The 14,670-nt window shown below is 35.5% G+C and overlaps 2 protein-coding genes across 4 annotated transcripts; both read left to right on the plus strand.

Annotated features, from left to right (window-relative positions):
* Positions 1–274: 274 nt before the first annotated feature.
* Positions 275–2,775, plus strand: LOC131035525 (NADPH-dependent aldo-keto reductase, chloroplastic). 2 transcript variants are annotated; one of them, XM_059217056.1, is made up of 6 exons: positions 275–633; positions 754–900; positions 1,255–1,430; positions 1,519–1,690; positions 1,944–2,123; positions 2,208–2,775. In XM_059217056.1, the coding sequence occupies exons 2-6, from the start codon at positions 775–777 to the stop codon at positions 2,433–2,435; spliced, it is 882 nt and encodes a 293-aa protein (XP_059073039.1). In that variant the 5' UTR covers positions 275–633; positions 754–774; the 3' UTR covers positions 2,436–2,775. The 2 variants fall into 2 exon arrangements, with proteins under 2 accessions (XP_059073039.1, XP_057823221.2); XM_057967238.2 differs by having other exon boundaries at positions 280–633; positions 1,519–1,762.
* A 135-nt stretch (positions 2,776–2,910) lies between these two features.
* LOC131035524 (uncharacterized) lies at positions 2,911–12,280 on the plus strand. 2 transcript variants are annotated; one of them, XM_059217057.1, is made up of 6 exons: positions 2,911–10,142; positions 10,263–10,409; positions 10,764–10,939; positions 11,028–11,271; positions 11,453–11,632; positions 11,717–12,280. In XM_059217057.1, exon 1 carries the CDS (start codon positions 8,055–8,057, stop codon positions 8,964–8,966), a length of 912 nt encoding a protein of 303 aa, XP_059073040.1. In that variant the 5' UTR covers positions 2,911–8,054; the 3' UTR covers positions 8,967–10,142; positions 10,263–10,409; positions 10,764–10,939; positions 11,028–11,271; positions 11,453–11,632; positions 11,717–12,280. The 2 variants fall into 2 exon arrangements, with proteins under 2 accessions (XP_059073040.1, XP_059073041.1); XM_059217058.1 differs by having other exon boundaries at positions 8,024–10,142; positions 10,764–11,199.
* Positions 12,281–14,670: the final 2,390 nt, after the last annotated feature.

A 14,670-nucleotide genomic window follows, 5' to 3' on the forward strand; every position in this document is an offset into this window, starting at 1 on the left:
GTTTTTCTTGTTATGTACCTGGATCAGCACCTTTTGGCTGCTTTTAATATAAAAAACATCCATTTAATTTTTCCTATTCTACTTAAAAATATATTGCAGATTAAAAAGACATCTCTAACGTAATATAAACTAATATTATATAGACAAATTATGTAGAAATAAATATAAAATAAATATATTTGAGGGTGAACCCTTTAATCCTCTCAACGGAATCTGGTTTCCTTAATAGACAACAAAACATTAAAGAATACGAGAATCTGTCTTTACATGGTGAAAATATCTAGAGGACGATTATTGCAGTCTATTAGCTGTGTCCCAATAAATGGTAAACAACAGTGAAACTCTGACGGCTCAGATAAATTTAATCGCTTTGCATTCTGTTCAGGTGATATAAGCTGAAATTTGTTCGCTCCCTCCCTTTGAGGGAACCCACTTCATGTTTAATTACATGAATCTAAGTTGACAAGGACGTTTGTGCCTGGAATCAACAAGCTCGTCACTTTGTTTTGTATAATTTCTATCTTTTAAGGGTTTTGTCCAAGCTCAGATTATCCAAAACGATTCCGGGGCACTCAAAACTGTGGCAAGAGCTTGATGCTACAGTTCAGCTTTCTGCCGAAGAAGTCTTCAAAGGTAGGTAGTGAAATTTCTGGTAGATCTCATGCCTATTTTTGAATCAGAAATGGTGCAAACCAAAGAGAAATTAGAAGTTTGTAAAATGGAGACGATCTATGGTTCTTTGAATGCTTGCAGAGTAGCCTCGGGCGCTAGGTAATGGGAATTGCAGAGGGAACAGCTCAACTTAATACAGGAGCCCTGATTCCCCTAATTGGGTTGGGGACTGTAACCAGAAATCTGAATGATGAGGAGATTAAAGCTGCTGTGACTACTTCTCTCCAGGTACCTAATGCAATTTTTCACTCTATAAAATGTCATAATTATCTGTTCCAACCTAGTTTCATCATTTCTACCAGTTATGGATGTCTGGCATGAGGCAATCCTTTACTCTATTAAAGATTTAATGTGGTGTTTGGATATTTTTGTTACTTTTTTAATAATTCTATGTTGTGGGTGGGGATTCCAATATTTACTACACAAAATTATGGGTGGAGGTTTTTTAACTTCTCTAATTTTTCCAAAGTTTACTACTGATGGGGTATGAACCTCCTTTGCTCTATTCTAGAAGTGATGTATTTGAGCTGTCCAATTAACCTAATATGATCGTCTGTAGTTTTTTTTCTCTCTTCTTTGTAGGTGGGTTATAGACACTTTGACACAGCAAGCTTTTACGGTACAGAACACGCTCTAGGAGAAGCTCTTAATTCAGCTTTCCGGAGTGGGATTGTCAACAGAGAAGACGTTTTTGTTACCTCCAAATTAGGGAACACTGAACACGATGACCCAATTGCTGCAATCAAGAATAGTTTGAAGTATCGATTCCTTTTAACAGATTCAGTCATCTGTTCAGTATTCACTCTGTTTTGCAGACCTTCTTATTGCAATATTTCTAATATGCAGGAGTTTACAACTGGAGTATGTGGATCTGTACCTTATCCATTGGCCTGTCAAGATGAGAACACGTATTCTATTTTCCCAGCCAAAAGAAGAAGACTTCTTGCCATTAGATATAAAGTCCACTTGGCAGGGAATGGAGCAGTGCATGGAGACGGGGCTTACCAAAGCCATTGGGGTCAGTAACTTTTCCTCTAAAAAAATTGAAGACCTACTGAGCTATGCCAAGATCCCTCCTGCTGTTGATCAGGTAATGAGTTACAGTTTCTATTTTGAAATCTTGCTTTCCGTCTGACCCAATGGCTATCTGTGCTCATTTTTTTCTTGTGTATACATATTCTAAAGCATCTAACGCTCAAGAATTACTTGGGATGGTAATATTTTGCACCAAAATTGCTTTAATGTGTGATGATCATGGTATGAAATCACAGGTGGAGATGCATCCACTATGGCAGCAAAAGAAGTTGAGAGAGTGTTGCAGCAAGCATAACATTCATGTGAGTGCATGGTCTCCTCTGGGAGCTCCAAATAATCCATGGGGTTCTAATGTGGTGATAGATAACCCCCTTATACAAGAAATTGCCGAAAAGCATGGAAAGACTAGAGCTCAGGTATTTATTTGTTCATATTTGATTATTTTGGAATTATTGCTTGGACATGAATCAGAAACTTGGATCAATGGTGTGTGAATGCAGGTTATTTTAAGGTGGGGGGTAGAGCAGGGAGTGAGTGTGCTGCCCAAGAGCTTCAATGCAGGCAGAATTGCTGAAAATTTTCAAATCTTTGATTGGTCATTGACTCTAGATGATCACGGCAAGATTTCCAAGCTTAAACAAGGTAAGATATCTACAGGGCAGAAATTTGTTAATAGCACAACCAGCCCCTACAAGACCATTGAAGAATTATGGGATGGGGAGATTTAATAGAGCCATGCTCCTTGGTTTAATACAATCACAAGTAATTGAGACTTTTATGAAGATATTTTATTGATCTATTTACTTATTCAACTGTGAATGTTATTATTAGCTTTGGGAGAATTATAAAAAGGCAATAGGTTTACTGGGTACAACAAAGGTTTCTATTAGTGCAAATGTTTACAAGGAGAGATCAGAATGATACAATCTATCATTTCGGAGCTCAAAAAGTAGAAATCTAAAATGGAGTTTGTAAGAAATTGTGACAAGGTTTCATGGCATTCTACAAAACAGTTAAATCTATTAAAATTATCAATGAATATTTGAGAAGCTTTTGATGTTGATTTAATTTTTTGTGATAAGTAGTGTTGTATGGATGCTTTGGTATATATACACATGATGATGAGACTGTTTTAACAATTTTATTATTTTTGTATACTAATTTGACCCTTGTGATATATTTCTGTAAAGAAAATGCAATTCGTTAGTACCTTCATCATAAATATGATCTTGAAGTTGTATTTATTGATACCATCCATTATCAGCCTTTATTATTAAAAACCAAAGTCTGAGCAGAAAGCATAGAATCATTGTGTTAACCATTCTATATTCATGTGGGAAACGATCTATGGCTAAGTACTTACTTTAATTGCCATGTACTGGCTTCCATATCTGCAATCTCACCTAAAACATACTTGAGTCCTTCATCCTCTATGTTGCCTACACAAGTTGATAGAGTGTAGTCGCAACTATAAAAACTGTCATACAGACATACAGAAATTGCAGAACTCTATTGCTTCTATTCAATCATTCATTATCAATAAGTTTTTACATGATGAGGAATTTATATGGAATTCTCCTGATTACAAATGATACTATGTATGTGATACTAAGTTCTGCAAGTAACTACAATCATTAACCCCTTAACATTTCTTCAGTAGTAACTAGTAATTATTAAATGATTTTCCTCAGATAATTCCTGAATCCTAGGAAGTTGCAAATTTTTATACATGCAATGTATTGGTGCAATTACAATATTAAAAATGTTTACAACTATTGAAAACACAAATGCTGAAGAGTGAATTTTTTGGGATGGCAACCTTAAGGCTTATACAGACCTCTGCATACCTTGGTGCATTTACATGTTAAAAATGCATATACACTCTATAACTGAGATATCTTGTGAATATCTGCACTCAATTCCTTTGGTGGGCAGCAAATTTATAATATTTATTTCATAAATTTGAAAAATCTCCATCAGCCCTCATCTGCCTTGATGAATTGTCAGTCTGTCACATCATACTTCATACCAGTGAATTCCAAGCACAATTACCATTGTTTCCTCTGATATTACCTTCTGCCATGCTCATTTAGCTCAAAACTTATGGCAACAAGTCTGGCATGCTTGTCCACATCATTCACCTGACATTCTGGTCACAGCACCCTTTTATTCAACAACCACCGTGATGGGCATCCCTTCAACACCAGATAATTGTCACCTTAGAATGCCTCATGGGAGTATGTGCAGACATGGTATGATAAAAGGATAATTATAGAAAATGTATCAGAATGAGTGCAGGTATAGATAGGATAGGGGCAAACTTATGCTTGAACGAGTTTAAATAGGAAGGAGTGATCATTTGGGGAATAAGTCCAACTTTACATAAAGCATTCCATCAAGATAGTCCAACATTAAATCTGAATTGACATATGTCAAATTAACCATTATAATTATGTTCACTTCTCATTCTTCTTTATATAAATGTATTTAAGATATATATGTTAGTACTTAAAATTTTTTTTTTTAATAAATTGATTTATCTAGATCAGTTATGAATTTTTTTATTTCTTAAAAAATTTTATTACTTTAAAATCATCATTGTTTTAGATTTTATTCACTTATGGATGTTTTTTCTCTTGTTTCAAAGAAAGATTAGATAGATAGAGAGACACAAGATAGATCATATATATCTTTTAGATAGATGCATTTACGATATTTATGTTCACTATAAACTAAAAGGGGCAAAACTTTATTCAAATTCAAAAAGATTACACAGTATTACACCACCCTGTCATGTTCCATTAAGTTAGATACATATGAAACAATGCGAGAGACAACTGTCCCCGATCCATAATATTCAAATTCTGCATTGATCAGAAACCCATTTATCATTTATGATTTTTTTTTCTTTTATATATATCTATACAAACAGATAAATGAATGAACAGATAAATGAATGGACAAATGAATAGAAAGAAAGATAGATAGAGATAAACAGACCAACATATGGATAAATAAATAGAATAAAGAATACAACAACAATGAGAAGCAAGGGAGACCAATAAAAAAACCATTACAAGGAGGTCTCATCATGGGGATGATTAGAAAACGGCAAACAATAGCTTTTGAGTAGGGAGCTGAGATGCCTTCATTAGCTTTCCTGGGAATGTCTCTAGACTCTAAAATATTTAGCGTCAAACAGATCAATCCAAATTTTAGTTCTTTCATGAATAATCTGGGGTTGAACCTAACAGAAGCTTTTTGGTTTTTTCAAAGTGGAGATGGGAAAGTTTTGAATCTCCGTAATCAGCGAGCTACATCAAAGTAGCTTTGAATGCGATTTGAAGTCCGAATTCACAGGTCAATAGCTTAGAAATATTGTTAGTAGCCTTCCCAGTGTTGATGCAGAAAGCAACGAGATTAGATTTTTAGATGCCCCATCAATGAAGAGAACAAGAAAGGATAAATGCAGAGAGCAAGCGGGTGCAGTAGGAAAACTGGCTAGAGAATATTTGAAAGATGCTAGCAATTAATGATATACATTTCAGCAGCAAAAGGACTATTTGAAATCGCTTTTTACTTAAAATGAACTTTGGCATTGAACGTGATATCAGGTTTTATTTTGAGATCAATGATGTGGTTGCCAGAAGACTTGTCACTAAATATTCTTTGATTTCTATCCTGTCAAATGTGCCAAACACAAAACAAGGAGGTGGTGTTCCATAGATGTGTAAATAGAGGCTTCTGAGAAAAACTGCCAATTTAATGGTTGCTGCAAGTGATAAGATAGTTCTTGGCATTTAGATTGATACAAAGAGAAATGCCCATACCCTTGGTGGGAGAGATCTAAATTTGAGTAGTAGAAGAGCAATCAAAAAATAAGTGAGTTAGGGTCTCAACACTTTCAAAACACCTGTAACATGTGAGGTTCCAGAATTTCACTTGGAAGATTGTTGCCACTCAGAATACAATGTCGGCAAATAAGCCACTAACTCATAAGGAGTGAAAGACATTCATCAAATACAGTGCAAAGATTTGTTTTGTGGGACTTGAGACCATAAGAAAGAAGTACCAGCACTAACTGTTTAACAACCAACGGAGTTGAGACCTCCCCAAGTTAATTTATCGTCCTCATTAGTAGCCAAAGGCCTCAGTGCAGAAAATTGTTGCTGAATTTTTAGCCAAAGAACCTAGTTAGGTTGAGGAAGACCATGAATGTTTTCCCAAGAAGGAAGGCAGTCATCCCATTTAACAGGCTAGGCATGTTGGATCACTTGGAGATTTTGGAAGGAAAGAATAAGATTAGGAGGCAAAAGACTAGGTGGGGCTGCATTACTAAGGATGGAATTTCCCAACACTATATTCTGACCATTACTTGGTAGCCAAGAAATTTTCTCATGGAGAATATCAGAAGATGAGCAGATCAAAATGCCAAATTCTTGAATTGCCTTTAACTGGAGAGAGGTTCTTGAGAAGCTCAAACCAGTAGTGACAATTTCCATAGGTATGAATACTATTCCTTTCCAGAGGTAGAGGGGAGGGGTAATGAAGCCCACATCTGACGCCCAGATATCTTTGACTTTTGTTCTTGATTATTGGGAAAATGAAGATTTACATTTTATAATAAAATCATTTTAGTCACTTAATATGAGATTTAATGAATAATTTGTTGGAAGATAGTTTAGGAAGCTGTAGGGATGTTACAAGAATGTAATACTTTAGAAGAATATGAACATTTTATAGTAAGATTGACCAGAACTTAAAAATTATTATCGTTCTGTATTTGTTCTTATAGAAATGTGGCTGCCCTTTATTTTCCCATTATGGTATGACAGCAACAGGAAGATGGGGCATGGGTTTTTTTTTTCTTAGTTCTCTGCATTTTTCAGTAATGTTGCTGCCCATGAGACCAAAGATATGCAACCATAAGTGTTTTTGCCAAAGTTGGCAAAGAAATTGTTTAAAGCTGTTCAGCAGGCTCGCAGCCATAAAAGGTAGATCGAAGTCCTTGATTTTCTAAAAGAATCCGCCTGGTCAAGAAATCCACGGCTTAAAGGAAGAAGTACTTATAGTATGTTATGCTGCCGCTAAAGCAAGTCGGAGAGAAAAGACGATTAGACAGGCTGCTTTGTTTTTTTTTTTGTTCGGGGATGTATAAAACTGTTAAAATGATGCGAAGTCGATAAAAGATGACGTTCTCCTTTAATTACATGAGAAAGGTGTAAAGTTGATTATTAGTATTTGGAAATTAATTTGAGGATGTAAGAAAGTGTAGTTCGGAAGCTTGCAAGAAAAGGTATTTATATCAAATTTTGATATTTTGAATGGAGAAATTATATTTTCTTGTTAGGCATTGTAGACACTTAAATTTGACTAATCAATTTAATCAAATTTATTTCTTTTAGTCATTTAATTAATTAAATATCTTAATTAATTAAGCCTATCATTTGAATTAATTAATCTAATTAGTTAACTCTCCCTTTCCACTCTCTTGAATTAATTAATCTAATTAATTAATTCACCCCTTCCAATCTCTTAAATTAATTAATCTAATTAATTAATTCTCTTTCTATTCCATGAATTAATTTTAATTAATTCCCCTTTTCATCCCTTTTATTTGAATTAATAAAATTCAAATATTCCCTATTGATCACATGTCTCCTAACTTCTAACCACCTAACTAACCCCCTTCTAACCTAATCTCCAATCTAAACCTTGGGTTCTAACCAACCCTATCCTCCCAAACCAACCTTATCCCAACCAATCCCACCCTCCTAACTAATCTTATCCAAACCTCCCCTCACATGTGCCTGTGCACACATAATCCCTTAATTTCTTTAATATTAGGAAATTGATCTTATTTTGGGTGGCTATTTCTTTTTAGAGAAGTTAAGTATTGTATGTATTTTTGTGTATCTAAAATCACTAAACAAATTCTCTTTAAAAGTAATTGTTATCCAATCCAACCTTTGATATATATTTTTTTGTTGACTATAATTATTGTCTATATGTGCTTTTTTAATTATTTTTAAATATAAACTATAATATTATGTAGGTATTGTGGTTACTTGAATGTTGCTTCATTTAAATATTTTTGTTTAAAAATAAGATTGATTAGTAAATCTTTGTACATTAAAAAATAGAGTTTACAAGTAGAAAATAATATAAACATTAATTAAGTGAAAATAAAATAATATTGAAGCAAAGTTTAAATATTTAAAATCAAATAAGATCAATACTAGAGATACATTTTAATTTTCATTTTATATTATCTAGATAACATTAATAATAAAAAAAATTATACTTAAATTACAAACTTTAATATTGTCTTCCGTGTTGAACCTTAGATGCTATTAGCATATACCTATATCAGAATATGCCAATATATGTCTTTATCAACTTCAATATATGTCAGAATATGCCAATATATGTCTTTATCAACATGGTATTTCCTTCGAAATCAACGAAGAGGTGATCGCTCAGGCGACAGGTCTATTTCAGATACCACCAGCCTGAACCAGTTTTTCCATGAGGGGGAGAACCCTGTGAAGAGGGCGAGCGACTTCAGCCGGGAGGAGCTTCCGTCGCCTTGGGACGAGGTCTGCTACATCATAATGAAATATTTCACCCTTGAAGGACGGTATGGGTTCTTCTACTATTATCACCTTCCTTTCCTTAACCATCTTAAGAATAAAGATCTTATCTCCATTCCTTTTTTTTTGCTGCGCTCTTTGGACTATAATGTTAAAGATATTGCGGAGGCTAAGAAAAAAGGCAAGGAATTTCCTATTCTGCACCAAGGTCTTATCCTCCGCCTCTACAATTTCCACTTGGCCCTTTGCCCCTCCCGCATGATTTCTGTCCAAAATGTGCTTGGAAACCAACCCCTAGCCATTACTACTGATAAACCCGACATAAGCCCTCCTCCGCTGCTTGAAATTGGCTCTTGCAGTAAGAAGAATAAAAAGCACCATTCAAAGGATGCTAAAACCCCTAAGAAAGTTAGAATTCAGGAAATTGACTCTGATGTGGAGATTACAGATGAGACTAACACTCCCCGTCGCTCTGTGAGATTGACTTCCGAACCCCCTGAGAAATCCTTAAGGGACCCCTCCTCAATCCATGAAATTGGGAATTCCATCCCTTCTGACAATGTGGCCCCGTTTCAGTCTACTTCGACCCCCCACTCTGCCAGCTCCACCCACGCTTCTGAGAGTCCAAAAAATTCCATGAGTCCGAAGGCCGGCTCCAAATCCTAGACCAACTCTTCGTCCCCTACTCTCAGGTTCCAAAAGATGATGGTGGTGGAGGAAGTGAGTAGCATAAAGGAGGAAGAGGACAACAATCTAGCAGAATTGGGTAAGAAAGTGGAGGGTATGTTTGAAAACTTGCAGGAAATCACCAACATAATGGAGGCCATTGAGAACAAGCTGTAGGACGTCTCCAGGTTTGCTCTGAATGTTATGCACTACTCGACGACCACTTTGTGTCTTCTGCAGGAAAGCACAATCAAAGGCAAAGGAAAGGAAAGGAGGACGAAGACTGCAGGAACCTCTTCAAATTCCTCACCAAGGAATAGGCTAGAAAGCTCCTCCCCAAGAGGAGCCATGGAAAAAAGAAATAGTTATCTTCTATGGTTTGGATCTCTGGTTTTTTGTTCGGCCCTAGTGGCCTATCGGCTTATAGTTTTAGTTTCTGGTTATGCTTGAGCTTAACTATTTGTTGCCCTATGTGGCACACTTTTATTAACTTTTATTTACCTGGTTAATATGCATAGAATGATGAAATTTTCTGATAGAGGAAAAGTTTAGGGGGATGCTGCTCTATTGATAGTTGGCTTGCCACTATTTTTCTTGTTCTATACCTAGATGAGCCCCTTTTGGCTGCTTTTTAATATAAAAAACATCCATTTAATTTTCCCTATTCTACTTAAAAATATAATGCAGATTAAAAAGACATCTCTAACGTAATATTAACTAATATCATATCGGCAAATTATGTAGAAATAAATATAAAATCAACGGAATATAGAAAACAAAAAATTAAAGAATACGAGAATCTGTCTTTACATGGTGAAAATATCTAGGAGACGATTATTGCAGTCTGCTAGTTGCGTCCCAATAAATGGTAAACAACAGTGAAACTCTGACAGCTCAGATAAATTTAATCGCTTTGCATTCTGTTCAGGTGATATAAGCTGAAATTTATTCGCTCCCTTCCTTTGAGGGAACCCACTTCATGTTTAATTACATGAATCTAAGTTGAATAGGACGTTTGTGCTTGGAATCAACAAGCTTGTCACTTTGTTTTGTATAATTTCTATCTTTTAAGGGTTTTGTCCAAGCTCAGATTATCCAAAATGATTCCGGGGCACTCAAAACTGTGGCAAGAGCTTGATGCTACAGTCCAGCTTTCTGCCGAAGAAGTCTTCAAAGGTAGGTAGTGAAATTTCTGGTAGATCTCATGCCTATTTTTGAATCAGAAATGGTGCAAACCAAAGAGAAATTAGAATTTTGTAAAATGGAGACGATCTATGGTTCTTTGAATGCTTGCAGAGTAGCCTCGGGCACTAGGTAATGGGAATTGCAGAGGGAACAACTCAACTTAATACAGGAGCCCTGATTCCCCTAATTGGGTTGGGGACTGCAACCAGAAATCTGAATGATGAGGAGATTAAAGCTGCTGTGACTACTGCTCTCCAGGTACCTAATGCAATTTTTTCACTCTATAAAATGTCATAATTATCTGTTCCAACCTAGTTTCATCATTTCTACCAGTTATGGATGTCTGGCATGAGGCAATCCTTTACTCTATTAAAGATTTAATGTCGTGTTTGGATATTTTTGTTACTTCTTTAATAATTCTATGTTGTGGGTGGGGATTCCAATATTTACTTTACAAAATTATGGGTGGAGGTTTTTTAACTTCTCTAATTTTTCCAAAGTTTACTACTGATGGGGTATGAACCTCCTTTGCTCTATTCTAGAAGTGATGTATTTGAGTTGTCCAATTAACCTAATATGATGTCTCTAGTTTTTTTTCTCTCTTCTTTGTAGGTGGGTTATAGACACTTTGACACAGCAAGCTTTTACGGTACAGAACATGCTCTACGAGAAGCTCTTAATTCATCTTTCTGGAGTGGGATTGTCAACAGAGAAGATGTTTTTGTTACCTCCAAATTAGGGAACACTGAACACGATGACCCAATTGCTGCAATCAAGAATAGTTTGAAGTATCGATTCCTTTTAACAGATTCAGTCATCTGTTCAGTATTCACTCTATTTTGCAGACCTTCTTATTGCAATATTTCTAATATGCAGGAGTTTACAACTGGAGTATGTGGATCTGTACCTTATCCATTGGCCTGTCAAGATGAGAACACGTATTCTATTTTCCCAGCCAAAAGAAGAAGACTTCTTGCCATTAGATATAAAGTCCACTTGGTAGGGAATGGAGCAGTGCATGAAGACGGGGCTTACCAAAGCCATTGGGGTCAGTAACTTTTACTCTAAAAAAATTGAAGACCTACTAAGCTATGCCAAGATCCCTCTTGCTGTTGATTAGGTAATGAGTTACAGTTTCTATTCTGAAATCTTGCTTTCCATCTGACCCAATGGCTATCTGTGTTCATTTTTTTCTTGTGTATACATATTCTAAAGCATCTAACGCTCAAGAATTACTTGGGATGGTAATATTTTGCACCAAAATTGCTTTAATGTGTGATGATCATGGTATGCAATCACAGGTGGAGATGCATCCACTATGGCAGCAAAAGAAGTTGAGAGAGTGTTGCAACAAGTATAACATTCATGTGAGTGCATGGTCTCCTCTGGAAGCTCCAAATAATCCATGGGGTTCTAATGTGGTGATAGATAACCCCCTTATACAAGAAATTGCTGAAAAGCATGGAAAGACTAGAGCTCAGGTATCTATTTGTTCATATTTGATTATTTTGGAATTATTGCTTGGACATCAATCAGAAAGTTGGATCAATGGTGTGCAAATGCAGGTTATTTTAAGGTGGGGGGTAGAGCAGGGAGTGAGTGTGCTGCCCAAGAGCTTCAATGCAGGCAGAATTGCTGAGAATTTTCAAATCTTTGATTGGTCATTGACTCTGGATGATCACGACAAGATTTCCGAGCTTAAACAGGGTAAGATATCTATAGGGCAGAAATTTGTTAATAGCACAACCAGCCCCTACAAGACCGTTGAAGAATTATGGGATGTGGAGATTTAATAGAGCCATGCTCCTTGGTTTAATACAATCACAAGTAATTGAGACTTTTATGAAGATATTTTATTGATCTATTTACTTATTCAACTGTGAATGTTATTATTAGCTTTGGGAGAATTATAAAAAGGAAATAGGTTTACTGGGTACAACAAAGGTTTCTATTAGTGCAAATGTTTACAAGGAGAGATCAGAATGATACAGTCTGTCATTTCGGAGCTCAAAAAAGTAGAAATCTAAAATGGAGTTTGTAAGAAATTGTGACAAGGTTTCATTGCATTCTACAAATCAGTTAAATCTATTAAAATTATCAATGAATATTTGAGAAGCTTTTGATGTTGATTTAATTTTTTGTGATAAATAGTGTTGTATGGATGCTTTGGTATATATACACATGATGATGAGACTGTTTTAACAATTTTTTTATTTTTTTATACTAATTTGACCCTTGTAATATATTTTTGTAAAGAAAATGTAATTCGTTAGTACCTTCATCATAAATATGATCTTGAAGTTGTATTTATTGATACCATCCATTATCAGCCTTTATTATTAAAAACCAAACTCTGAGCAGAAAGCATAGAATCACTGTGTTAGCCATTCTATATTCACGTGGGCAACGATCTATGGCTAAGTACTTACTTTAATTGCCATGTACTGGCTTCCATATCTGCAATCTCACCTAAAACATACTTGAGTCCTTCATCCTCTATGTGGCCTACACAAGTTGATAGAGTGTAGTCGCAACTATAAAAACTGTCATACAGACATACAGAAATTGCAGAACTCTGTTGCTTCTATTCAATCATTCATTATCAATAAGTTTTTAAATGATGAGGAATTTATATGGAATTCTCTTGATTACAAATGATACTATGTGTAGACACCCAAAATTGTCATGTATTTATTTAATTATCTAAGCCTATTTCTTCTATTAATTAAATAAATCTTTATTTATTTAATTAATTCATTTATCCTCTTCTAGCCTTATTTCTCATTTAAATAAATACATTTATTTATTTAAATTATCCTTTTCCTAAATTAAATAAATATTTTTATTTATTTAATTATCCTACTTGTTCTATTAATTAAATAAATCTTTATTTATTTAATTAATTCATTAGCCTTTTCTACCCATGACACGTCATTCATCTCTTAATTCATACACTACCTACCCCTTTCATTATTTTACTATTTCTTATACCTACCCTCTAATCCTAGCCGACCTCCTTTTACACCTCTCAATCTTATCCCTCCATTTCATATTGTGTCTTCTATTTAAGAAGATGCTTTCTTCATTATCAAACCCTAACTACTTGATCAATTGACTACACTACGATCCTACTTGCAACCACATTCCGTTCTTTGTTGAGCTCTTGTGCATATAAAAATCTGAGAGCAAATATATCAAGCAAGATCAATGGAGATAGGAAGAATGGAGATCAAAACCCTATTGGACATGTGATGGTATAATCTTTGTGATTTTGAGTTATTTGCATTGTCTTAGGTAATCTTCATATGTTATGGTGGATCTTTGTTGATTGTCAGGCTAGGGTTTTGTGGTTGAATTCATTTAGCCTTTCAATTTTGTTATTATTGTTATCCATTTTCACCATATACATTTTGGCACGCCCGGTGGGACTCTTGTCCCTTTGCATTTAACATTTTTGTTGTAGATTTTGCATTTTTGAAGTTGCAGATCGGACAATTTTCGACGGCATTTTAGGTTTTTCCGCGTCTGCGAGCGTTCGGATCGCGTTTTTGTGTTTCAGAAGCGTCTGCAATATCGTGAATCGCGTCTGTGTTTTTGTCAGAATTTATTTTGCAGGTTTTTGGAGCCGCGTCTGTGAATTTAAAACGCGTTTGTGTCGAATCTGCCCGCATCTGTGTTCGGAAAAAACATCTGCGTTTTGTGAGCGCGTCTGTGCATCATAGAACCGCGTCTGTGTCATATAGACGCGTTTGTGTCTGGTATAACTGCGTCTGTGCTTTCTGTTTTGCCATTTTCAAATTTTTCTTTGATTCGGGTTTTCGGATTTTATACTTAGGGTTTCAGATCTGGTTTATTTTCGGCTAACCCTTGCAGATCTAGCTAACTAAGTTTGTGCAGCTTGCTTTGGAGGCAAAAACGTTTTTGTTGAAGACCCCTTTTTCACAAAGTCTTTTGGGTTTTCTAAAATTTACCTAACTTGTGTTCTTGCAGGAAGGGGTTATCATTTGAAACAACCCAAACTACTAACAATTTTGTTGCAGGGCCTTTGCTAGGGTTTTGTAATTTTGTTGTGTGCCTTGTTTTCATAGATTAGTAAACACTTCCATTGGTGCACTAAAATTGAATCATTGTCTTTTGTGTTTTGAGCAATAGGCTTTTTTTGTTTAATCTTTAGAGGGCCTGTCTTCCCGTGTGGTCATTAGGACTATTAGTGAGAAGAGAACGACCCAAGTGGTAGCGAGGAAAACCCACCTCATCCAAACCACTATAATCAAATGTATTCATGGTGAAAACTATGAATAACGTGTGCTGATTAGTTCATACCGACACTATGTCTCCCCATAAACCCGTTTGATCAAATTTATTTGATCATTTGTAGGGCGTAACCCCTACCGGCTGGGAGCCTTCTGTATTTATAGAGCTAAAAGTGCCGCATGTATGGCCACATGAGCGGATGCCCTTACTAGCACCTTTTTGTTTTAGAAGCCCAAATCCTTCTAGTTGTTGAGGCAGGAGGTCG

The sequence above is a fragment of the Cryptomeria japonica genome, chromosome 3, assembly GCF_030272615.1.
Source record: "Cryptomeria japonica chromosome 3, Sugi_1.0, whole genome shotgun sequence".
Lineage (NCBI taxonomy): Eukaryota > Viridiplantae > Streptophyta > Pinopsida > Cupressales > Cupressaceae > Cryptomeria > Cryptomeria japonica.

Bases quoted from the DNA above. Each gene is read 5' to 3' on its own strand.
- LOC131035524 (XM_059217057.1), top strand. From the start codon at position 8,055: ATGCTATTAGCATATACCTATATCAGAATATGCCAATATATGTCTTTA.
- LOC131035525 (XM_057967238.2), top strand. From the start codon at position 775: ATGGGAATTGCAGAGGGAACAGCTCAACTTAATACAGGAGCCCTGATT. The intron at 1,431-1,518 runs GTATCGATTCCT...TCTAATATGCAG, and splicing joins GCAATCAAGAATAGTTTGAA to GAGTTTACAACTGGAGTATG. The intron at 1,763-1,943 runs GTAATGAGTTAC...ATGAAATCACAG, and splicing joins TCCCTCCTGCTGTTGATCAG to GTGGAGATGCATCCACTATG.